This window comes from Arachis duranensis, chromosome 4 (assembly GCF_000817695.3).
Source record: "Arachis duranensis cultivar V14167 chromosome 4, aradu.V14167.gnm2.J7QH, whole genome shotgun sequence".
NCBI classification, from domain to species: domain Eukaryota; kingdom Viridiplantae; phylum Streptophyta; class Magnoliopsida; order Fabales; family Fabaceae; genus Arachis; species Arachis duranensis.
Genome location: NC_029775.3, coordinates 119,317,857 through 119,344,446, shown reverse-complemented (window position 1 = coordinate 119,344,446; position 26,590 = coordinate 119,317,857). Strand labels below are relative to the sequence as shown.

General features: G+C 34.0%; 3 protein-coding genes across 3 annotated transcripts; 2 read left to right on the top strand and 1 right to left on the bottom strand.

The window, feature by feature from the left end:
• Window positions 1–26,590, bottom strand: LOC107486474 (putative inactive disease susceptibility protein LOV1). Its single transcript, XM_016107021.3, has 5 exons — window positions 26,309–26,590; window positions 4,870–4,979; window positions 4,481–4,762; window positions 1,509–4,307; window positions 1–783 (listed from the first exon to the last, which is right to left on the bottom strand). The coding sequence occupies exons 1-5, from the start codon at window positions 26,402–26,404 to the stop codon at window positions 720–722; spliced, it is 3,351 nt and encodes a 1,116-aa protein (XP_015962507.2). The 5' UTR covers window positions 26,405–26,590; the 3' UTR covers window positions 1–719.
• On the top strand, window positions 10,232–11,918 carry LOC107486478 (F-box protein CPR1-like). The gene is made up of 2 exons (XM_016107029.3): window positions 10,232–11,409; window positions 11,677–11,918. The coding sequence occupies exons 1-2, from the start codon at window positions 10,262–10,264 to the stop codon at window positions 11,717–11,719; spliced, it is 1,191 nt and encodes a 396-aa protein (XP_015962515.1). The 5' UTR covers window positions 10,232–10,261; the 3' UTR covers window positions 11,720–11,918.
• LOC107486479 (F-box protein CPR1-like) lies at window positions 21,627–23,308 on the top strand. The gene has a single exon (XM_016107030.3). The coding sequence runs from the start codon at window positions 21,839–21,841 to the stop codon at window positions 22,994–22,996; it is 1,158 nt and encodes a 385-aa protein (XP_015962516.1). The 5' UTR covers window positions 21,627–21,838; the 3' UTR covers window positions 22,997–23,308.

The window sequence follows — 26,590 nt, the reverse complement described above, 5'->3', positions numbered from 1 at the left end:
GTCTAATCCGGTGAGTCTTACTGGTTGGTCTTTTATGCACTCAGTCAGAATCACAAAGAGGTCAAACAAGGGAGGGAATTAGGAGCTAACATGGGAACAACTTGGACACTTGATTCTGTTGTAAATGAAGTGTAGGATTGGCAAGTTGTGCTGGAAAGAAGCTTCTCAAAACTCTTGTTCTATTCTGCTTTTGCTTTAAACTTTAAAGTATGATTTCCCTTCCAACTATGATTGGGGAAAACTCAAAAATTTGAAAATGCAATTGAGTTTGCTCTTGTTAAATTCAATGTCTTTTGAATTTGAATTATATATAATAGCCCTATATATGCGGTTGAAGTTTTACATTTGCTTCTTAATGTTTTATCACCGTGCAATATTTACTTTGTTGCATTATCTTTGACTGATCTATCATTAGATTCGGTTCTTTCAATACTGATTCCTCTGTTTAAATGATTCCAAAAAGCTTACATCATAGCTGATTGCCTTTTCTTCAATGCATTGATGATTGGTGGAAACAATGTAATAGTCTTGCAGGACCATTCTCCACATATATGTTTGAAATATGAAGTTAAAACCTGGCATATGCTTGTGATTAGACTTGATAGCTCTGCCTAGTTCATGGATATATCTACTGAGAAATATAAATTCAGAGACATCGAGAGAAAATAATGAATAAAAATGTGAGAAGATTGAAAAGCTTCTACCTATTCACTTCAACTTCAGTTGGATGTGGGAGATTCTGGGCTTGATGGTGGGACTTGATAGCTCCGCTTAGTTAAGCTTCTGCATAAATTATTTAGATATTAATAGATAGATAGATAGATAGAGAGATAAGAATAAGATTCTTATATCAACCTGCTAGACTTAAACTAACATGTAAAAGAAACTTCCAATCGATTACAAATAGATCAGACTAGAGCAACTAGCAATATTTCAGAATTTGCTTAATGCAAATTCAAAACAGAATTGGATAGAAATAAAGTAATATTAAACCTCTATAAAAAGACATACAACAGCACTTTATCTCAATCACTATAGTGGTGATCATATTAAAAAAGGAAATCATGCTTACTATATCACATCAGAGTACCATATATTAAAAGATAGGTCAAATTCAACAGTGGAAAAAAAAAAGTGGATAAGGAAGCCGCAAGTATGCCGTATGCCAATGGGAAGAAGTTAATGGCAGTTTCTATTCAGTGGTATAAGTCATGACAGTAATCATGTACAGTCAGAATCAATATGAAGATCTAGTAATTAGGCGCAATTAAAATAACCTTTTGAAACAAAGAACAAAGTCTATCCTAGACAATAAAATGAGAGGAAAAGCTTAAAGAAATTTGCGATTGAATGAAAACAATGAATTAAGTCATGATGTGTGTGTGTGACTGAGTGACAGAGAGGAAGGGGAAAATACCTTCAACTTTTAATAAACATAGGAAAGATAGAAATTTCTCCTAGAAATGCTAATAAGACAGCTGTGGGTTAAGAAAGGAAAAATGACTTGCCCAAGATACTGGTCGAGTGTTTCTATGATGAGCTTACAACCATTCTCCGGCTTAACACGTTCGAGGCTATTTCTCAATGCTGGCTTTGGGGCAACAATATGCACAACTTGCAAGTTAGTCAAGGACCACAGTTGCTCTGGAAGCTCATCCAAGTTGCAGAATTCGATGATCAGATGCTGGAGAGATGGCATTGCACCTTTCTCTAATATCCATTCTTTGAAATTCTTCTCTGCCAAATGAAGCACTTCAAGATTTCGGAAGCTTCCAGCAGCAAGGCGAAGAGAGTCACCACTGCTCAAACCTTGCATGGTTACTTTCAGAACACGGAGGCTGATGAGGTCTCCCAGAGTATTCAAGCAACTGTAGTTGAATTCCCCAAACCATGGAAGCTCCTCATCTGAGAACGTTATGTTTATCTTGGCAATACTGGAAGGAAATTCACGGGATTTTAATGGTAATTCCTCAAAGTCCACCAGTTTTAGTTTTTCTAGATTTTCCAGGTGATGCAAGCCTTGTAATAATTGATGCTCTGTATATTTACTTTTGATATTCCACCGCAAACCCAATTTTCTAAGCTTGGGGAATCTCCCATTAACAATGGAGGATACTGTCAATCCTTCTTCAAGAGTGACAACTTGGAGGGTTTGGAGATTCGGCAAACAGTCTTCTCCGGGGGTGTCCGTTGGAATCGTGTTACTCGTCATGCATAGCCTCCCTTCAAGATGTCTCAGTTTCTTGAGCCTCCATATTTCATGTGGAAGAGTATAAGTATAACTATAGTCATCTTTATGACCATATAGAGCAATATTTTCAATAATTAGAGTTTCTAGATTTGGAAGGGAGCAGATTGGAACAACCTCGTCTGATTGGTAGTAACTCTTCCTTAGTCTCAAGTATCTTAAATAGATAAACATCTCCAAATCCCGGGCCATTGATGAATGAAGAGTACCATATCCAAGGTCCACAATGCGAGCTAAAGGGAAACTCGATAGACGTATCCATCCAAAGTTGATGTCGTCCCAGATGCAGATTAAAGAATGGATTCTGAAGTGATCGGACTGCTGAAGTGAAACCATATAATTTTTTCGAAGGGACAATCTACAAGATTTAGCATTGCCCAAGGAACTAATGTTCTTCTCCGTGCAGATCTCTATTTCTTTATCAGCTCTACTCTCTGATATGCAAAGATCAAGGAGAAGGTCATGAATCCAGCAGCTTTTGACCCCTCCATCACTCCTTCTTTCTACCACCATCACCAAGCTACGATCCACCAACTCATTCAAGTACTCTTCAGCAATATCTTCTACTTCTGGACCATCTGATATTCCTATTTCTGGCAGTTGTATTAATCCTTCAGCAATCCATAATAGTTTCAATCGTTTCACATTAATTTTATAATCTTCGGGATACACCCCCAAAAAAAGAAAACAAGACTTCAATCTTTGAGGTAAACTGTCATAACTGAGCTTTAACACATTTATTACTCTGCCATCATCTTTGTCAACATACCAAAGAACGTTGCGCATGATTCTTATCCACTCAACTGTTTCTCTCCTCTTCTTAGCAACAACTCCTGCTAAGGTTACAATAGCAAGCGGTAAACCTCGACACTTTTCAACCATTAATCTACCCATATGTTCTAAAACAGAAGGACACTCCTTTTCCTTAAACACCTTCTTGCAGAATAATTTCCAACTTTCATCTTTATCTAGCAATGGAGGGTAGTAGGACTTTGATCCTGTATAGTTTGCCACGCCATCATTCCGGCTAGTTATCACTATTGCACTACCATTTTTGTTATCCGGAAATAAGCATTCTATTTCATCCCAAACTTCAGGCTCCCATATGTCGTCAAGTACTATCAAATACTTCTTCTCCTCTAAGAACTTTTGGAGCTTTCTCTTTTGATAGTCTTCGTCATTATTTGACTTGGAAAACCCAAAACCTTGTAGAAGGCTTTGAACAAGCTCCTTGGCTTTGTAGTCCTTAGAAACAGTAACCCACGCACAATAAGGGAACAACTTCTTCACCTCATTGTTGTTGTAAATATTTTTAACAAGGGTAGTCTTACCCAAACCTCCCATGCCTATCACGGAGATAACATTAAGATATGACTTATTTTCCTTCAACTGCTCAATTATACAATTAAAGATCTTCACAAAGCCCACCATATCTTCCTCAACGACCTTATCATGCTTCTGATTGGATCTAGCACCTTCCATTCCTTCAAATTCACCTTCATTAATGCAATATTTCTCAATCTTGAATCCATCTAACACTTGATTATTTAGGAAATTGACATCTCTTGTTGTTATAACAATTCTGCTTCCAGGATGAAACCAATCACTTCTTCCTACCAATGAGTTCAACTGTTCTGTAGTAGCAACATCATCAAGAACCAGAAGGACTCTTTTACCGCGGAGACTTTGTTTTATATCAGAAGATCCTGTTAATGTGCTTCCCCGCGTAGGTCTTTTATGCACACCCATCTCATACATAAGTATCTTTTGGAGATTTTCGAGGCCGCTTCTTGCGGATTTTTCAGATACTTTGTCAAGAAAACTTGCAGCTTCAAATTGATGCCTGAACTTGTTAAACAACTCTCCAACAAATGTGGTCTTGTTACCATCTCCATAAATGACCAGCAGGCAAATGGTATTGTCAGATTCAATATTCCAAAGTGATTCCACCGCTTCAAAGTGAGAATCAAAGCCAATTGGATGCTTAATGTATAGTGGTTCAGGAGGAAGCTTTTCCGAGACCTCTTGAACAATTTTCTTGATAATCTCACCTTCATAGCTGCAAGAAATACCTCTTCAATATGTACTCATTTTATATAAAGAAATACATACATACACCATCACAAAATGAAGCAAAGTTACTATAAATGCTCAAAATCTTGTAAAGAAGCTGTGAAAACAGAAGCTAACACTAAAACATTAAGGTTACTTCATGAACTAAAGGTTACTCACCTCTTCACTGTACAAGTCACTCCACTTAGATCGGCCACTTCACACAAAGCCGACCTCCATGCTTTTATATGATGGGAGTCTTTGCCATATCTGTCTTCATGCTTCATCATGTCTTTTTCATATTGGTTCCTCTGGCGCCTCACATCTGATGGTTCCACTTGATAAAAGATTGGCAAAACTGGTTGATGTTTTCCAGTATTCCAACACTTCATGATCTGTACTAGTTCATCCAAACACCATGTGGAAGAAGCATAGTCCTTACACAGCACAGCAATAGACATCCTGTTATTATAATCCATGAGTAAATTAATTAGTTAGTTAAACTTGTTAGTAGTTAGGTGATGATGATGTAAGCAGTTAGTTATTTTCAGTTTTCATTTAGGTGATACCTGGATCTTTCAATGGCTTCAAGAAGAGTATCTCTGATTCTATCACCAACTCTGAGGTTCTCATCATCTCTGAAGGTGGTGATTCCTCTCTCACACAGAGCATGATAGAGGTGATCCGTGAATCCGTATCGGGTGAAGCCTCTAAAGCTCAAAAAAACATCATATATGAAATGTGAGGAGGAAGATTCTGCATCATGATCTGCCATGAGACCAAGTTTTAGTGGATCTTACAGTTGTGATGGCATAGTTATTCAAACAGTGAACTAAATGGAGTTTGTGTTGTAAGTCATTCACAAGTCGTTAGTCTTATTAAATATTTGAGTCATTCTCCATTGCCTTACTTTATCCCAAAGTTGCACATCATGATTCATGTGTCTACGTAATTTTATGTATTATTTACGCACAAGTTGCATTATTGTGATCGAAAAAATATTTATTTACACTACAGTCTGGACTTCTACATGTTGAAGAAGTTTCTTGTTTTCTCCACCTTTTGTAAATGTGATGACTTAATTCAGACAATAGTGTGTGAATGTCGTTTTCTAACTGATTTTATGCGCTAAGATCAAGCAGTCTAGGATTCATTACCGAGTATTTAAGGTTCCAGCTATGCATAATGCATAATGACTTAACTTTTTTGGATGTAACCTTTTTGCTACTTTCAAAGTTATATTATTGACAGGTGTTTGTTATGGTATCTAAAAGTTTGATGTCTAATTGCTAAAAAGGTTAAATAGTTGAATTTAGCTAATATATACTCTTAGAATACAAGTTAATATTACTAATCAAGAAAGTAATTATAGAAAATTTGCAAAAAATTTAGTTTATGATGGATATCAGTGACTTAGAGAAGAGGATGTTGAATTTAGATCTCTTTTAACTTTACTTGAGTAATCTTAGAACTTGATGGAATTTTTGGATTCTCTAGAATTGCTTCGGGTGAAAAGTAGGAGATTTTTTTATTTTGTCTCTTGTCAAAAGAGGAGCCAGAACAGAATTGTGCACAAGGTATATAGCTGTGAAGTCTAGTTGGATATAATAACTAGGATATTATTTTATTTTTTCTCCTAAAGTATAAAACCAGAAACAGAGAAGAGAGGGAAAAGTGACACAGCTATATATCCTGGTTCAGCTACTTACTGCAATGTTATCTATATCCAGTCTCTAATGCAACAATAATGAAATTTCACTATTTTTGAACAAGATTACATTTACCAATTTTCCTAAACTTCTACCCAATTCTATCGGAGACAAACCCAGCTTCTACCCAAGCCAAATTTGACTAGGAACTCACCCTAGCTTTCAATTGCAAAGTGCTCACCTAGTTTGTAAGGAAATTCCCTTGGGATCATGAAAACAAAACAGTAAAATGTACAAAGAATTCTGAAATAAACATAGGCTTTTCTTCAAGTCTAACTCTCTCTCTTTCTTTTTTCACTTAATGGTTTTTTCTTACATTCGTCACATTAATGCCTTTCACCATTAAAACAAAGAAAGATTAAATTGAAAAAACAGAATATTCAATAGAGAACCATGAAAGAAAAGAATGAATAGCTCGGTAAGTTATGGAAACTCAAACTTTGTGCTCTCACCCCTTTACTAGAGGAGTGAAGTTTCCAAAACTTGAACCTTGAGTTACACATGTTTGACTTTTTCTTCCCCAATATTAACAGTAGCAGCAGTATCACAAATGAGAGACAGAATAGTAACAGTGACTGAATCATACATACATCCATATCTTCTATCTCCTCTTTCATCCTTTTTCTTTGATTATTATTGCGGATATAAAAGTAGTATTATGCCAACTGTTAAATCATATTTTCAGAAAAACTAAACAACATGAAAATCAATCCACTACTGATGAAAAATTCAAGTCATCTAGCATTAAATTTGAATGGTTTAAAACCATAGATTATTAATTTTTATTGTTATGAAAATTCTTATATTAAACTTACTGCTTAATTAAGGATATATAGTAGAGGTGTTTACTGAGAAACTACTTAAACATGTTGTGAAAGGATAGGTCCTATTCTGCCATTCTTTGCACTACATTATTCCTGCTAGGTTTTATTACTTTGTGATTAATGTAAAAGTACCGAGCAAGATGCATTATGATTTATGCATCAAGTTACATTCAGATGTGAGTTTTGACTATTTATGGTGAAACTTGATGTATCAAATGCTAGGGGAATCATTAATAGCTGTCTTGCTTCCTACGCTCTAGTCTTATGGTGAGGTATGCTTCGATATTATGCTGAGTGTTATACATAAATATACTTTTTTTCATTGATTGTATACTTTGGATTAAGATGTTAGTTTTGGCACTTTGGATTAAGATGTTAGTTTTGGCAACACCATAAATAACTTTTAGCTTATGTGTATCTTTTGTAATATTATTAGGTACATTATAACAAAATAAGACTCAGAAGATTTATTTTAATGTCATATAAGTAATTAATATGTGATTGATAAAATTATTAGTCAAAAAGTTTTGATAACTGACCAGAGAATTGATGTAGAGGCAGAGGTGCTTACCTGAACTAGGTGTTATATATACATTGAATTTTCTTTAAATTTTTATGTTTTTACAAACCAAATCAACATATTTCATACATATCTGTTTAACCTTACTTATGCACAGAAGAAAAGGAAGGAAAACTGTATGTAACTATTCTCCTATATGCTTTCCACCGAGCTATTTCTGTTAGTTTGCATTAGATTGTGATTAATGAATAAGTAATGCGTAATATGCATTATGCATCAAGTTGTAATCAAATGTCACTTTAGTCTATGGATATTGAAATTTGAATTTATCAATGCTTAGGGAATCATTAATCATTGTCTTGCTTCCTATCGGGTTACTAAGTTTAGATATTTTTCATGTCTAAAGCTTTGACTTTTACCAGTTCTGCGTTTTTGCAGGCTATCAAGTTCACCATCAAGTTTAGCATCACCAAAGATTCAAACAGAGAAAGAGAATGAGGAGCCAACATACAAGTGAACAACTTGCCACTTGGGGAGAACATTTGAAAAGTGCGAATGAAGTTTAGTTTCTTTTTAAGTCCAATATATCTTTTGAATCAAATCTAATAGTAATATTTCTTGGTTGGTTATGCAAAACTTTATAGGATTTATTTTGCAGATTACATGATATACTTCTTCTTTTAATGTTTATCTTTAGCGTGGTTGTTTTTAGAAGTTTACTGGCAAATGATGCCAACCCAGAAACAAAAAATTACAGTATATATGAGGGTTGTTTTATTTTGACTATATAAACTTGCTGCACCTTGTATGTCAAACCAGTTATCGACGGCATTAGTGGCAGAGGGGCTTATTTGAACATGTTTTGAAAGGATAAGTACTCCTATAAATAGTTTTGCATGCACTCTCATCTCAGTCTCATGTCTCTCTATTTTGATATAAAGATGAAGTACTTTTTTCTTCATTTATTCATTTTGTTGTCTTATGTTAATTTAGCTTCAGATTTTATCATGTCAAAATCTTATGAACCCAATCCAAAATTTTTTAAATGTAGATTCTTTTTGAGATAATACGTGTCTCATGCAGACTTAAGATGTAAAGTATGGAGTCTCTTATAAAATTCTTGTTTGCCTCTGTTTTATAGAGCAATGTGTGCTTATTTTATTAATCTTGTATCTAATTTAATTTTAAACTATTGGGAGTAAAATACATAGTGAATAGCTTTTGAGGAGAAGCAGAATTAGCATCAGAAATTTTAGCCATGAAAATCTTTCAGAGACTATATTGTGCTGAACTGGCTATTACTATACATAAATGTACTTTTCTCATTGATTACTACCTCCAGTTAACACTTGGATTTAGCAGCATGCACAAGTGATGCCATAAATAAGAGAAAGAGAATCAGGAGCTAACATTCAATTGAACAATTTAGACATGTGATTTTGATGTAAATAAAACTAAGGGTTCGCAAGTTGAGTGGGAAGAAGCTTCAAGAAACTAAGTTTTGCTTTGAATTATGATCTTCTTTCCAAATATGAAGGGAAAATAACCCAAGAACATCTGAAAATTGAAAATAGAGTTTAACATCTTGTTAATCCAATATATCTTGAGTTTAATCTGATAGTAATATTTCTTATATTATCTGTTTTATTTTTCGTCTTCTATATATGTTGAAAATTTTCCTTTGCTTTTTATTTTTTATCTGTGAAATTTTTTTTCTTTTGCTGCATTATCATGATTCATGAGTTATCTATCATTAAGTTACTGGTTTTGTTTTCTTAGTACTAACCCATCTGTTTAGATGATTATAAAGGGTTTACATAATTAATTGCCTTTTTATTCTATGTTGTGGTTGGTAGAAACAATGTAATAATTGGTATATTTTCTAAACAGAATATCACATCTCCGTATGAGATTTGTGATGTGAACTGCACTTTAAAATGGTCAATTTGCATGTATTCTCTACAATATTCTTTCATTGATTTTTGAATTTATAAGCTGTAGATTTTTAATTCAAGATTTCTATTTCAGTTTTCTGGTTAATTTTCTATGTGCTAAAAGTGTGCAAGGAGAAATTCAGTATTGCCTTTTTAAAATATTCTATACATAAATAAAGTATAAAAACTTTTTACACATGAACTATAACTTCTAAAAAATAATATTTTTTATTTTTTAAATATTTTTATTTTTATTATTAAAATTTTTTCAAATATACTAAAAGATAAAAAATAATTTTTAAAATTTTTTTAATATCTTAATATAGAATTAAAAAAAACAAAAATTAATCACCATAATTTTAAAAAAGATTAGAGACTAAATTTGTGTAACAAAAATGCTAATCGAATATAAAAAATAGTCACTAAATTAATTATAACATACTTGTATATAAATACACGTATTTTTTAATTTTTTAATATTTATTTTATATTTTAATATATATTTTATTCAAATAATTAATTTAATAATTGATTTTTAGTATATACATAATATACTTATTATTGTTTCACATTTTTGAAAAGCGATATATCTAATACAAAAGTTTAAAAAATGAGAGACTAATTTCTCACTTTTATATCCTAAAAAACCAATTTTTTTATTATTATCCATAAATTTACAAAATAACAATTTAGGGTTAGGGTTTGTTTAGGTAAATTTTTAAAAAAAAATTTTTAATTATTTTTTTTTAAAAGATCTTATAAAGAAGTAAAAGTAATTTTATGTTTGGATATCTCATGTAAAAAGGTCTTTTTATCTATTAATTATGTTTGGGTATAACAATATAAAAGTACTTTTAAAAATATATCTTTTCTCATAAAAAAATCTTTTTTTATTAAAATAACGGCGCCCAACAAACATTTAATGCCTTAAGTTTTAACCTAAATAGAAGAACAAAGCCAAAGAGGCGTCGAGCATGGAGAAGAAGCAGAAAAGCATTCACGACATCCTCCCTCATGACCTGATTCACACAATCTTTCTGAGAGTGCCGGCCAAACATCTCGTTCGCCTCAGGTGTGTTTCGAAGCTCTGGTATTCTCTTATTTTCGATCCACACTTTGCGGAATTGCATTTTCAGTACTCTCCCGCAGCCACCAACGCATTCATCTTCCCAATAAACTACACTGAGTCTTACTGGGCACTATTTATTGACGACAATGATACTTCACGCATAAAAGTGGTGTATCCCCCTTTCAAGAATAAAAACTTAGTTTGTGATTTTAAGGTCCTGGGATCTTGCAGAGGCTATGTTCTCTTACATGGAAACCTAAATTTTCTTGTGGTATGGAACCCACTGACTGGATCCAATAAAAGACTATCCTACTCTCATATTGTTTCTCGTCGTAAGCACAAGGGCGTTAGCCTTCCCAAGAAGTTCCATCTCTATGGATTTGGTTATGATGTTTCACAGGATGACTACTTAGTTGTTTTAGCTTGGCAGGATAAGGATGACCATTATCACTTTGATTGCTTTTCCTTGAGAACCAATTCATGGATTAATCTTGATGCTGCACTCCCCAAATCATCGGGTCTTATGGAGTGGCAACCTCATGGATTGCTCTTGAATGGTGCTATTCATTGGCTGCCTTTGTCTCTTAAAGCTTACAGGGATGCTATTCTTATCTTTGATCTGAAGGAGAGGACTTTCTCAATGATATCTGCCCCGGAACAACCTGTAATGAGTGAATGCTCCTATTCAAGACTCGCCTTACTAGGAGGCTGCCTAGCCTTGTATTATCACAATAAGTATTATCTCAATAATGATAGTTACTGCTGGAACACTCACATATGGGTGATGAAAGAATATAAAGTGCATTCATCTTGGACTCTCTATCAGATTCCTTGTGAAAACTTCCAGCCTTTGTGCTTATCCAGTAATGGTGATATTATTGGAACAGCTTCTATTTTCTCTCGTAAAGTAGGGACCTTCATATATAATGTCAGAGGAGACCTCCTCGAGCATATTAAAAAACTTCCTTGTCAGTTTCCCTTCCGTGAAACCGTTACTGTATATACAGAGAGTCTCTTGCCACTCCCTACTGACATTAAGGATAAGGATAATCGGTATGTAACTATTCTACTATGCTTTGCACCAAGCTATTCCTGTTAGTTTTCATTGCATTGTGACTAATGAATAAGTAATGAGTAATATGCATTATGCATCAAGTTCCAATCAAATGCCACTTTTGTCTATGGATGCTGAAATTGGAATTTATCAATACTTAGGAAATCATTGATCACCGTCTTGCTTCCTAAAGCCTAGTCTTGTGGTGAGGGATTTTAACTTTTATTCTTTTTTCATGTGTAATGCAATGGTGATCTTTTCTGTAGGCCATCAGAATCAGAAAGATGTCAAACAAGGAAAGAGAATTAGAACAGAATGACTGCACGACAAAGACACTTAATTCTGTTGTAAATAAAGTGTAGGATTGACAAATTGAGCTGGAAGAAGCTTCTAGAGAATTTTATTTTATTTTGGCTTTGCTTTAAATTATGATTTCCCTTCCAACTATGAATGTGAAAAACTGGAACATTTGAAAGTGCAAATATATATATAGCTTCCTCTAGTTGAATTCAATCTGTTATATTAAATGCTTTATCTTTTTCAATATTTTCTTGGTTGCATTATCATGTCTACACAGAATATCACACATCAATATGAGATTTAACATGTAAACAAATTGTTAATTTGTCAATTCAGTTTGGTCTTAGTAGTAAGTATTTCAGTATTTTGTTTGTTGGGATTACAGTTAGGATCTTTGTGTTAGCCACTTGAATTCTTAATTGTTCATAGAATATGTGCTCGTAGCTAGGACTTTCTATCATGGTAGGTTAATTGAACCACGTTAAGTTTTCTGTTTTCATCTTATATTTTGTTGTATCGGTAATGAAACGTTGTAGCATGTTGATATAGTTGCTATGGTGGTGTAAATTTTACATTTTTATGTATGACTTTCAACGTTATTTTTTGTTAGGTACTTCCTAGTTTTAGGATTAACTTTTAGATATATTTTTATTAAATGCAATTCTGAACTTTTAAGCTTGGGTGTGAACACTTAAAACAGTCTTGTGTCTCTTTGTTCTTCTATGCCCTGTTTTTCCTAGATCTCTAGAAGTATCATAGTAAAATAAAGACATAACTTGCTAGCTTCCATTTTCTTTTAACCCGTTTCTGAATGTATAACAAAAGATGAAAGCTATTGCACTCTGAAATTAAAAGTAAAAAAAAAGGAAATTTATGAACAGATCTAGATACAAATAAAATGTTTAAAACTGAAATGTTAAATATGCCTTTCTTAAGTAGGCATAATTTTATATTTGATTCTTCTTTAATTTTTTTTTTCTTGGCCATTTAAGATTATATGGATCAACAGCATGGAGCTATCATTGTTATATCTAGTTTAAGGGCTCCATATTATGATGAAAAAGTCAAGCAAGTTATTATGGTATTGAAGAGCTTTTGATGAGGTGATGAATGCTGAAATATTCGAGAAGAATAATATTCGAGAAGAATAATATCTCGGACTATGCTGCTAAGTGCTTACCGTACACTTTATTGGCTTGTTTAATTTAACATGCGTTTTATCTTCACCTTTCTTCCATAGAAAGCGACTAACAGAATTTTGGGGGTAAACGTAAAGCACGGTCCCATTCATGTTTCAAGTGCTCAATGAATACATTTTTGCTTGTTTTGTTTATTTGTTATTCATGTTCCTTCATTTCACTTCGAAACTTATGGTAGTGTCCAGAAAAAGCTAACCACATAGGAATGTTTTAAATTCACACTGTTTAATACTTTGTCCAAAGTGTAACATAGAGGAATCCTTTGAAACATAGGTGTATTTTATATATTTTAGAGTTTAGATTGATCAAGAGTACACAGTTTTGATGACCTAATACTTTACTCGATGCAGCAAAAGACAGAGAAAAAACTTGCAGCAAGATAAAAAAAAAAACAGCCACATCTACCACCATTACAAAATCACTTAACTGCAACATAACCAGAAATTTCAATATGAACAACTATAGTTATTCTCAAATGCACTTATTTTGGCTGGTAATTTTGCCTGCATCTCTCAGCAACCTAGACATAGGAGTATCTTATTTTTGGCTACTTCGGTAGTTTTTTATTTAGTTGTATAGGTCTAACACTAGTAAGTAGTCATTGCATGGTATTGTATGCTGGGTCAATAACTCAATGCTACCATTAGGAGTAAAGACTCAATCCAGCCTTTGTCTACAATTACTCAACTTTTTTATTTTAGGATAATGCCATCCTTATGATAAAATATCGGTTGAATAGTAACGAAAATTAATTTTGTGAGAGTTTTATTTGTAATTTGTGGAATTCTAAATCCCACAAAGTTCTTTTCAACAATATAACCAACTATAACCACTATTACCACTATCTTCTTCATTCTCATCATTATCACTTCTACCTCTATATTTTTATTGTGTAACTAGATTTTATCACCGTCGTTATCTTTTTCACTATTAACATCACCAATACAAATATCATCAACATTAATGTTATCTAATTTCATTTCTTATTCGATGCTATTTTTTTTTTCCTTAAAAAGGCTTTTGTAGTGCAATTATTTTTTTCTGCAATATCATTTTAAGTAATGGTCTTTCTCCACTTAACCACTACCGATAAAAGAATTTTTCAAAAATAAAGTTATTAACAATTTGTGCGAGTTTAAAATTCCCCGCAAAATAAAAATAAAACCCCAACAAAACTAATTTTCGTTACTATTTAATATATTTTTTTAATAAAGAAATTGTATTATCCTAAAATAAAAAAAATTGAGGCTCGAAGTGTCTTTTTTTTTATACATATTATTTTCATATTTTACACATTTTATTAATAAAAAATAATCTATTACAAAAATGCAAAATGCATATAAAAAATTAATTACTATGTATTTGTGTTTAAATACATATATTATTTAATTTATTTTTAATTTTTATTTTGTATTTTGACATATATTTCATACAATTAGCTTATTTAATAGCTAATTTTTTATTTACATGTAATATAATTATTGTTATTTTATTATTTTAAAAAATAATATATCTAATATAACAGTTTAGAAAAATTAGAGACTAATTTCTCACTTTTATATTCTTAAACACAATCTTTTTATTATTAGATATTACACATAAATTTACAAAAATAACATTTTGGGGTTTAATTGTTAAGTTTAACTAATAAATTAATAAGGGTAAACTGTCAAAAATGTACTCGAATAATTTTTTCGCTGACAAAATGCACCCAAATATTTTTATCGATAAAAATATTCTCAAATAATTTTAAAACGCTATAAAAATATCGAATATTAAATATGCATTCCTCAAAAAATGCTTTAAAGATTGAATTTTGATGTGATTTTTTGCAAACATGATTAGAAAAATGAGATATTCTTATTCTTAAATTTTGGTGATTTTTTGCTAATTATATATTTTTGTGATTTTTTAAAATTATTGGTTGTTGACAAAAATATATTTACTTAGTAAAATTCAATAAATTTTAAGGATAAAAATATATTATTTTTTAATCATGCTATGCTAGCAAAACATCAAAATTTAACCTCTAAAATATCTTTTGAGAATATGTATTTAATGTTAGTATTTTATTGGATTTTTAAATTATTTGAGAACATTTTTATCAATAACAAAATTTGAGTGTATTTTTGTCAACGAATATATTTTTGGTGGTTTATCCAATTAATAATCCCTTGTGTTTAAAAGCAAATTCAAATCTCCTATTGTAACAAAAAAAAATCAAATCTTCTGTTTTTTTTTAAGGGCAAAATTGTCGTGTACTTTTTAGCTTTATGTCACGGTCAATTTTAAAATGTTATATTTAACGGTGTTTGTATAATATTTTAGAGTATTTGAGAATGTTTTAAATAATTTTAAAATATTTTAGAATACTTTAAAAAGTTTTGAAAAACTTTAAAAATTCTAAAAGATTCTAAAAAGTGATAGATTATTTTAAAAGAGTATGAATATATATAAAATTACGAAAAGTATGGTAAAATAATAAAAAAAATATTTTAAAAAATGTTATAGATTAGATATTTATAATAAAATTTTAGATACTTAATCTAAACCTTTAATTAGATTTAATTCTAATTATTCATTGAAGATGTGAATCACTATAAATAAAGAAAAATTATAAAGATTAGAATGGGAGTTTGTATGTGAGTCATTTATAATGTTTGAGTAAAAAAATATTTTTCTTACTAAATTTTCTTGCTCAATATTGGAGTAAATCTTTATAGTCGTCCTTGAGATTCACGTAAATACCCAATATAGCTTTTAAGACTCAAATTTTTCCATTGTAGTCTTCCAGATAGAACTCTGAGCACTCATAGTGGTCCCTAGACATATTTCTGGTGATGAGTCATCACCGGAGTGCTGATGTGGTGATGTTTTGCCACGCTAGAGGGCTCTAAAATGTCGTCGTTTTGGTTTGACACCCTTGAGTGCAAAAAACAACGCCGTTTGGATGTTATCTAACATGAAAAACAGTTTTCTCTCCAATACAAACACTTCACTCGTCTCTTCTTCTTCCACCCTCTCGCTTCATCTTCATCTCTTCATCAATGGCATTACGGTAGAGTTGTATTTACTGGGTTGAAAAAGTTAAGAGAAGAAGTAATCTGATTGAAAGTTCTTTTCATTGTTCCCCTCTTCTATCAGAAATACAAGGTTTTGACATTGTGATCAGACTCAAGGTAACTTTCTTTTTTTTCCTTAGATTTTCAATACAGTGTTGGTTGATGATATGCAAGTTGTTAGTGTGGTTGAGGTTTACTCGTTTTGTTGTCATTGTAGTGTCTATGGTTTGAAGGTTGGTTGGAGTTTTATGGGATTGCTGTATTTTACTCGAATGAAACAGGGATGAAACATGGATATGATAAATGATATATGTAGAATTGAAAAAATGTGTTGTTGTGGTGTTGATTTTGTTTTTTTTTTTTGTAATGCATTAATAGGCTAACAAAATCTGCTTGTATTAAGTGAAAATTTTGAATTTTTTGCAGATGGAAGAGTGGTTGGACATCATGTTTCATCATGGGGGTGACTTCAAAAAAAATGCAGAAGGAATTATGGTATATTCTCCAGACAACAAGGCCTGTTTAGGTGATCTAGACACTGATACTCTAGATGTCTTCTTCTTACGAAACTACGATAAGGAGTTTGGGTACAATAACATAAAGCATTGTTAGTGGCATGTTCCTAGAAAATGCTTGGATAATGAGTTGAGAAACGTAAACAGTGACAAAGAGATAAGAGAGATGGTAAATTGTGCTAGGACAAATGACGGGGTGATTGATGTGTATTTCGAGCATGGAGTGCCCGTGTCGGAGGAGTTAGAGGGAGATAACACAGTTATATATCTGGATGATAATGGTGGAGAGTGGTGTAATACTACTACAGATGCTGATGTGAGTCTTCCACTCAATGAGACTAGTATGCACTCATAGTTGCTCCCACAGGGAATTTTGTACCCAATAGTTCTTGCAAATTCAGCCACAACAAAAATAAGACATCTCCACGGCAAACACAACCATCACACTCTAAAACCAAAGACAAAATCTGGAAAACTCAAGATGAAGAGGAGGATGGATGTAGATGAGAAGAGTGGTTTAGGAACTAAAAAGCCTAAAGTTGATCCAAATTAGTTGAGTAACAGTGAAAACGGTGTATATCTAAAAAGGCAGTTGAAGACCTTTACCTGCAGCTTCTGTGGTGAAAAGGGACATACAAAGAGGGGCTGCAAAAAGAAGAGGATGGTTGATGCTACCGCTGCAGCTACCGCTATTGCCGAAGCGGTTGAGAAGAAGAAAAAAGATGAAGGACATCCTGCGCCTGAGCAGCAAGAGCAGCCCCAAAATGATGGTGACCAAGGTGATGGGAAAAGCAATCCCGTTTCACAACCTGTAGAGATCGAGATATCTCAGCCAACTGCTTCTGAGACAGAAGATTCTCAACAGGTAGCTTAATATTTATATATTTATACTTTCATGATTTAAGTGGACTACTCAATTATATTTAATACCAACTTTTTTTCATATAGGATCCTAGTATGAAAAGTCCTTCGAAGTTGTCACCAAAAAGAAAATCCTCTCTACCGGCAACCTCTCCAACAGTGAATCCCTTGCAGGGTGCATCTTTAGCAACATCAACAAAATTTGTCAATTTGATGAAGTTCATCCCAACTCTAATGTTTAAGCCTCCAAGAAAGAAGAATTAAAGACTTTAGATAAATCTGTATAGGGGTTCTGTTTTGTGTAATTAGGTTTTTTCAATAGACAATGACTAGATGGTAAATTGTGATCCTTTATGCTTCTTTTGTGATGTCTTACTTTTGAGAAAACTACTCATAGCAGCTTCATGTTTTTTGGTTGCCTTTTATCTTTGTCATTTGCTGTTTTTTACCAAATAATGGAATTTATCTTAATACACTATGCTTTGTGATTTTTCAATCACTTTTATTGCCTTCTTCATCATTTACTGATTTTGGTTCATTCCATGAACAAACATAAATAACAATAAGGGTAAAGGACAAATAGGTCCCTAACCTTTTAAAACGTGAACATTTTTGTCTCTCAAGATTGGAAAATACATTTCGATCCCTAACCATGTAAATTATGTGACAATTAAATCCTTCCGTGAAATTGGTGCTCGAAATGGTAACGGAGATTGCTGAGGTGGAGAGGTGAAAAGTGATGTGTCCGCTACAGTTGCTGAAGTGGATGGGAAACAAATTGTTGGAGGACAAATTGATCCTTAATGACCAAAACGACGCCGTATGCATCCCCACTTTCATGCCCATCATCCTAGACCTCTTCTTCTTCTTCTTCTTCCATGACAGTTTCATCGCACCCTTTCTTCACTTGCACTCCCCATATTGGCTTCACCCATGGATCTTCTTTCCCATACATCAACCATATCGGCACATCGTTCTCTCTACATCTACATTGCAAACAACACTCAAAATTCTCAAGGTTTGAACCATAAATCATAAATGCATATCCATAGCCATAGCAGTATTCAAATTCTTAATGTTATAATTGTTTTAGTATTCTACTACCTAGATAAAATTTCAGCAAAAGATATTTCAGCCTAAAGAGCAAACATGATTGAAGCAAACGATGCTGCGGCAGCAGGGTGCCTTCTTCTCCAAAACCCCATGAAGAAGTACTATCCCTATCCATATCCTTTTTACCTTCCTTAATTTTAGGGGCAGGGTCTTCAAAAGCAAGGGACATTCCTTGGCCTAGAAAATTCAATGCCCACACTTTATTATCACGCCCCAAATCCTTAAGCTGTTTCTCATAATGGAACAAACCAACACCAAAACCAGGAAGAAAAAGAACATTTGGTGAACCAATATTTTCACGACCAGCTTTCTCATAGTATACATTAAGTTTAGGTTTTCATTGCCAGAAACAACTACTTATAGGAACACCAAATTCACCATTTGAACCATCTGGTAACCCTGGAATTAGAATCTTAGAAGCAGCATGTTCATCAATCCCTGCAATTTCATCTTCATTATCAATCACATAGCCATCAGAAGTTCTACTATAAACCCTGAAACTCTTTAATCTTCTGGACTCTTCTAGAACACTTAGTGACCTATGATGAAATCTCATGGAATCACTTCTGGGTACGGTGTTGGAACAAGAAATTCTATGATTTACAAAGCTTGAAAACCTTGATTGGCGTGAATTGAAGTTCTTTTCAACCAATTTTCACTTTGTCTGCACCACTTGGCAACATGGTGTAGTACCATAACAAAGAATTTCCATACCCAAAAACTCAAATCTGCACTGACAAGCCATAGCAAGTGAACTCAGTAGAAATTCAACAAAAATTTTTGTGATCATCTTATAAAGATTTCAACTTTAACTGCATACATATTTAATTTAACTTAATTATATTTTTAGCGAAAGAAACTATCTCAGCTGCTATTAAAAGCTTTAAATAGTAGAAAAGTTCAGAACGAGAAACAATAAATAAGTAGCAGTGGTAGTAGTTGTACCTTTTAAATTAATGAAAAAGGTAGCATGAGAATCTTCTTCTCGTTTCGGAAAAACTGGAAAAGTTCAGTGAGGTATTTTAATTAGAAAGATTCAGTTGAGTCAATGGGTTTATTTATTTGTTGCTTACAAGGCTCTTATTTTGTGAGACGAGAGAGGAAGAAAGGGCGCGATGAAACTGCCATGGAAGAAGAAGTCTGGGATGATGGGCATGAAAGTGGGGATGCATACGGCGTCGTTTTGATCATTAAGGACCAATTTGTCCTCCAACAATTTGTTCCCCATCCACTTCAACAACCGTAACGGACACATCACTCTCCACCCCTCCACCTCAGCAATCTTCGTTACCGTTTCGAGCACCAATTCCACAGAAGGATTTAATTGTCATAGAATTTACATGGTGAGGGATCGAAATGTATTTTCCAATCTTAAAGGACAAAAATTTCATAGTAAACAATATTTTCATTTCATCAACATGAGCTTTTTTTACATTTATTGTTCACAGGAAATCTACCACCAACTCTTTATCATTTACAATACAGGATAACCACCAACATTATCAATATAGATACAACTAATACTAATAATTGGGTAATCACTTTTTGCATCCGGACATCTTCTTCCAATCTCCGAAACCTCCAATCAAAGTTCACCTTCACTTCATAATCAGCACCACAAGATTCTGTCTTATCAACCTCTTCATCATTTTCAGAATCTGCCCAACCAAAAAGTCCGCACCATCTCTTTCCACTTGTTTGTAATGAAGAAATGATAAAACTTCAGACAAGAATAATAGAAGAACAATAAGGTAAGGATAATTATAACAACACAAGTAATTTTTCTAATCCACATTATAATTGGGGAAACCATAAAATGATTTGTTTGGATTTAAATTTGTGTCAGACCATCTGAGAACCGGCCAGCAGCCATAACCGCACCATTCTGGCGGCCCCGATCTTCTACTCTTTCTTGGCGTTCTCGTTCGGTTCCAGCTAGATAGGGAACGAAGAGAACTTTCACCTGCAGTGTTACCACCACCCACAAAAAATAGTCACTAAATTAATTGTTATATATTTGTCTATAAATACATGTATTTTTTTTAAACCAAATTGAGTTGGTCGAGTGGTCAACTCACTCGCCAACAACTCATTGGCCAGACCCTGAATAAAACTCAGATTCGCGACATATTATTTAGTATACACATAATATGATTATTGTTATTTTATATTTAAAAAAAGTTTAATTACTCTGTTGGTCTTTATGTTTTATCGAATTCGCAATTTGGTTATTATATTTGTTTTCTTTCAATTGGATCTTTATATAGGTCTTTTCTGTATCAAAAGCGTTAAAATTATTGGAATATTCCTTCTAAAAAATATGTGTTCAAAGATCTCATTAAATTCTTCCTTATGAGTATTTTCAATTTGTAAAAAAAGTATTTCGTTAACTTTATTATTTTTTTCACAAATACATAATTACAAAATTAAAAGCAAAGACAAATAGAGTAATTAAATATTTAAAAATCAATCTTTTATTACTAGACTATTTTTTTTATGTGATTCACACATGTGAGTTACAATGGAGTTATGGAGTTTTAGAGTGATATACAATATACCCTGTTTAGGGGGGAAGAAATCGACCGTCCGATTTCTTTACAGAGAGAGGGGGTGGGGTGACAATCGAATAGGATATAGAACAAAGCCAACCACGAAAGCAGCTGCATGCGCACCAAGTGGAAGTAGTACGAAGATGACACTCAAATGAGATATATATGCAACAAAGCCAACCACGAAAACAGCTGCATGTGCACCAAGTGGAAGTAGTACGAAGATGACACTCAAATGAGATATTCAAATGAGATATATATGCAACAAAGCCAACCACGAAAGCAGCTGCATGCGCACCAAGTGGAAGTAGTACGAAGATGACACTCAAATAAGATATAGATGCAACAAAGCCAACCACGAAAGCAGCTGCATGCGCACCAAGTGAAAGTAGTACGAAGATGACACTCAATTGAGATATATATGCAACAAAGCTAATCACAAAAACAGCTGCATGCACACCACGTAAAAGCAATACGTGTGTACTGTCCGATTACTAAAATCGAACCGTCCGATTACCGTCATTCCAATTGATCCATCCGATTTATTCTGCGTAGCCATCACAACCCTATAAAACACCATATACCTTCATAATCATATTATGCAATATACACCAACAATCACTCCATATCAAAATTAAAAAACTCTTTCTATACTAATAAATTTACAAAGATGAAAACTAGGTGCATACACCTGAGTTTTCACATAACAATTTGGGGTTAATGCTTTATAAGTTTATCTAATAATCCCGTGTTCCGAAGCAGATTCAAATCCCGTGTTGTACCAACGCAGAAACCCTAACAAAAGAACAAAGCTGAAGAGTGATCGATCATGGAGGAGAACAAGCAGAAGAGCATTCACGACATCCTCCCTCTTGACCTGATTCACATAATCTTACTGAGGATTCCGGTCAAACACCTTGGTCGCCTCAGGTGTGTTTCGAAGCTTTGGCACTCTCTCATTTCCGATCCAGACTTCGCGGAATCGCATCTTCACCTCTCTCTCGCACCCACCCATGCGTGCATCTACAGAAAAGTCTCCACGGAGTCTTACCTTGTTCACCTTGAAGAAGTATTTAATGGCGACAATTACCAAGTAAAAGAGGTATCTTTTCCTTTCAAGAAGCAGCCACCTTCTAAGTTTCGTGTAATGGGATCCTGCAGAGGGTTTGTTCTCTTACACCAAGAGCCGCACTTTTTTGTAGTATGGAACCCGCTCACCGGATTCAGCAAAAGAGTATCTTACTCTTGGTTAAATATTCTTCATCGTAGTAAGGGCAGGTACTTTTATTTTCCCGGTAATGCGATTCTGTATGGATTTGGTTACGATGCGACACGGGATGACTACTTAGTTGTTGTAGCTTGGAAGGATAGTAACTGCCAACTCTTAGATTGCTTGTCCTTGAGAACCAATTCATGGATTAATCTTGATGCTGCACTCCCCAAACGATTCGGTTTTTGTTTGTGGGAATCTGAGGGGTTGTTCTTGAATGGCTCTATTCATTGGTTGCCTTACTCTCTCAAACATTATAGTGAAGGTCTTCTTATATTTGATTTGAAGGAAAGAAGTTTCTCAAAGATGTCTTTGCCTGAACAACTCATAATGGGTGGTCCTGCCACATTTGTCATACTAGGAGGGTGCCTAGCCTTGTATTTTCAGGACTATGTTGAAGGTAACACACACATATGGGTGATGAAAGAATACAGAGTGCACTCATCTTGGACTTTGTATGTGATTCCTTGTTTAGAGTTTGAGCCTCTATGCTTATCCAATGGTAGTGACATTATTGCACTAGATTCTATTCTTGCTGGACCATTAAAGTTTGCCAAATATAATATCAGAGGAGAGCTACTCCAACATTTTACACGTCCTGCTCATCTTCCACACGATATTTACAAATATGGAAGTTACCTTGTATATACAGAGAGTCTCTTGCTGCTCCCTAGTGATAGTAAGCATAAGGATAAGAAGAACAATCATGTTATTTAACTCTTCTGCTATGCGTTGCACCACATTATCCCTGCTAGTTTTTATTGTTTTGTGATTAATGTAAAGTGATGAGCAAGATGCATGTGCATCAAGTTGCATTCAGATGTGAATTTTGACTATTCATGGTGAAACTTGATGTATCAGATGCTTGGGGGATTATTAATCAGTGTCTTGCTTTCTTAAGTCTAGTCTTGTGGTGAGGTTTTAGGGTTTAGCTCTTTTTCAGTTCTAAAGCTTGTAAACCTCTACCATGAAAATCTTATATATGCTTCGTTATTATGCTGATTCCTATAGATAAATATACTTTTCTCATTGATTGTATACTTGTATACTCAGTTCGATGTTAGCTTTGACAACACCATAAATAATTTTTAGCCGATGTGTATCTTTATAATGTTAGGCACATCACAATGAAGTAAAACTCAAGATTTATCTTAATGTCATACTAGTAATACATATGTGACTGATAAAACCCTTGGGCAAAAAGGTATTGGTAATTAACCAAGAACTGAAGTTATAGGTATGCTATATGCCAAATGGAAGAAGTTCACGACAGTTCTTGAGCCTCCATATTCCATGCGGGAGTTTATAACAGTGGAAATGTTCTTCAATAATTAGAGTTTCTAGGTTCGGAAGGGTGCAGATTGGATCAGGATGATCCTCTGTTGGGCAGTGTGCACCCCGATTTAGTCTCAAGTATCTTAAATGGATGAACATACTCAAATCCTGTGCCATTGATGATATGACATAATCATTACATCCAAAGTCCGAAATGCGAGCTGAATCGAAACCCATTCGATCAAGATTTTGCCGTCTTGGAATGCAATTCTCCCTAAAGCACATTAAAGAATGGATGCAGGAGTGATCACACTGCTTAAATGAATCCCAATCGGTGTCTCGAAGGGACAATCTACAGGATTTGACATTGCCAAGGGATCTAATGTCTTTCACCGTGCATATACCTTTTTCAGCTCTACTCTGATATGCAAAGATCAAGAAGCAGATCATGAATCCGGCAGCTTTTGACCCCTCTATCACTCCTTCTTTTTGCCACCATCACCAAGCTGCGATCCACCAACTCATTCAAGTGCTCTTCAGCAATATCTTCTACTTCTGGTTCATCTAATATTCCTGTTTTTGGTGGCTGTATTAACCCTTCAGCAGTCCATAATAGTATTAATCGTTTCACAGGAATTGCATAGTCTTCGGGAAACATCTCAAAGTATAGAAAACATGTTTTTAATCGATGAGGCAAGCTGTTATAACTCTGCTTCAAAACCTCAGTGACTCTACTGTTATCTTTAGCAAGATACCAAATGACATTGCGCATGATTCTCATCCACTCAACTGTCAGTTCCTTCTTCTTCGCAACCACCCTGGCCAAGGTGATAATAGCAAGTGGTAAGCTTCTACATTTTTCAACCATTGATCTACCAATTGATTCTAGAACAGATGGGCACTCTCCTCCCCTAACCTTCTTGCAAAATAGTTTCCAACTTTCATCCTTATCTAGGAATGGAAGGGAGTGGGACTTTGTTTCTGTATAATTTGCCACCTCATCATTACGACTGGTTATTAATATTGCACTGCCATTTTTGTTATCCGGAAATAAACATTGTACCTCATCCCAAACTTTAGGTTCCCAGAAATCAGCAAGCACTATCAAATACTTCTTCTCCTTTAAGTATTCTTGCACCTTCAGCTTCTGTCCCTCCTCGCCCAAATGTTCAGTAGACTTGGACAAGTTGCAACCACTGAGAAGGCTTCGAAGAAATTCCCTGGCTTTGTAGTCCATAGAAACAGTGATCTATACATAATAAGAGAACAACTTCTCCATCTCATTATCATTGTAAATTTTTTTAGTAATGGTAGTCTTACCCAAACCACCCATGCCTATTATGGAGATAACATTAAGACATGACTTATTTTCTTTCAATTGCTTAGTTATATTGTTGAAGATGTTCACAAAGCCCACCATATCTTCGTGGACGACCATATCTCGTTTCTGATTTGATCTAGCACCTTCCATTCCTTCAAATTCACCTTCATAAATGCAATATTTCTCAATCTTGAATCCATTTAACACTTGATTATTTAGGAAATTGGCATCTCTTGTTATAATAATTCTACTACCAGGACAAAACCAATCACCTCCCCCTGCCAAGTGAATCCAACTGTTCTGTACTATCAACACATCGAGAATCAGAAGGACTCTTTTATTGCGAAGATTTTGTTTTATATCAGAAGATCCTGTCAATGTGCTTCCCAACTTTAGCTTTTTATGCACACCCATTTCATACAAAAGTGTTTCTTGGAGATTTTCTAGACCATCGGCATTTCTCACTGATCTTTCAGATACTTTGTCAAGAAAACTCGCAGCTTCAAATTGATGCCTGAACTTGTTAAACAACTCTCCAACAAATGTGGTCTTGTTACCATCTCCATAAATGACCAGCATGCAAATGGTTATTGTCAGATTCAATATTCCAAAGAGATTCCACTACTTCGAAGTGAGAATCAAAACCAATTGGATGCTTAATGTATAGTGGTGCAGGAGGAAGCTTCTCTGAGACCTCTTCAACAATTTTCTTTATAATCTCACTTTCATAGCTGCAAGAAATACATACCTCTTCAATATGTACTCAAATTTATATAAATAAATATATACGTACACCATCAAAAAAATGAAGCAAAGTTGCTATAAATGCTCGAATCTTGTAAAGAAACTGTGAAAACAGAAGCTTACACTAAAACATTAAGGTGACTTCATGAACTAAAGGTTACTCACCTCTTCACTTTACAAGTCTCTCCGCTTAGATCGGCCACTTGATGCAAAGCCAACCTCCATGCTTTTTATATGATGGGAGTCTTTGCCATATCTGTCTTCATGCTTCATCATGTTTTTTTCATATTGATTCATCTGGCGCCTCACATCTGATGGTTCCACTTGATAAAAGATTGGCAAAACCGGTTGATTTTTTCCATTATTCCAGCACTTTATGATCTGTACTAGTTCATCCAAACACCATGTGGAAGAAGCATAGTCCTTACACAGCACAGCAATAGACATCCTGTAATTATGATCCACGAGTAAATTAATTAGTTAGTTAAACTAGTTAGTAGTTAGGTGATGATGTTGTAAGCAGTTAGTTATTGGGAAATTCTATGACTTAGTTATTTTCAGTTTTCAGTTAGGTGATACCTGGATCTTTCAATTGCTTCGAGAAAAGTATCTCTGATTCTATCACCAACTCTGAGGTTCTCATCATCTCTGAAGGTGGTGATTCCTCTCTCACACAGAGCATGATAGAGGCGATCCGTGAATCCGTATCGGGTGAAGCCTCTATAGCTCAGAAAAACATCATATATGAAATGTGAGGAGGAAGATTCTGCATGATGATCTGCCATGAGACCAATTTTTTGTCATTCTCCATTACCTTGCTTTATCCTAAAGTTGCACATCATGATTCATGTGTGTACATAGTTTTATGTATTATTTATGCAAAAGTTGCATTATTGTGATTGACAAAATAGCTTTTCTATTTATACTACAGTTTAGAGCTACATCTACATCCTGAGGAAGTTTCTTCCTTT

Bases quoted from the DNA above. Each gene is read 5' to 3' on its own strand.
- LOC107486479 (XM_016107030.3), top strand. From the start codon at position 21,839: ATGGAGGAGAACAAGCAGAAGAGCATTCACGACATCCTCCCTCTTGAC.
- LOC107486478 (XM_016107029.3), top strand. From the start codon at position 10,262: ATGGAGAAGAAGCAGAAAAGCATTCACGACATCCTCCCTCATGACCTG. The intron at 11,410-11,676 runs GTATGTAACTAT...TCTTTTCTGTAG, and splicing joins ATTAAGGATAAGGATAATCG to GCCATCAGAATCAGAAAGAT.
- LOC107486474 (XM_016107021.3), bottom strand. From the start codon at position 26,404: ATGGCAGATCATCATGCAGAATCTTCCTCCTCACATTTCATATATGAT. The intron at 4,980-26,308 runs CTCTATCATGCT...TTCACGGATCAC, and splicing joins GATACGGATTCACGGATCGC to CTCTATCATGCTCTGTGTGA. The intron at 4,308-4,480 runs GTGAGTAACCTT...TATTTCTTGCAG, and splicing joins GTGACTTGTACAGTGAAGAG to CTATGAAGGTGAGATTATCA.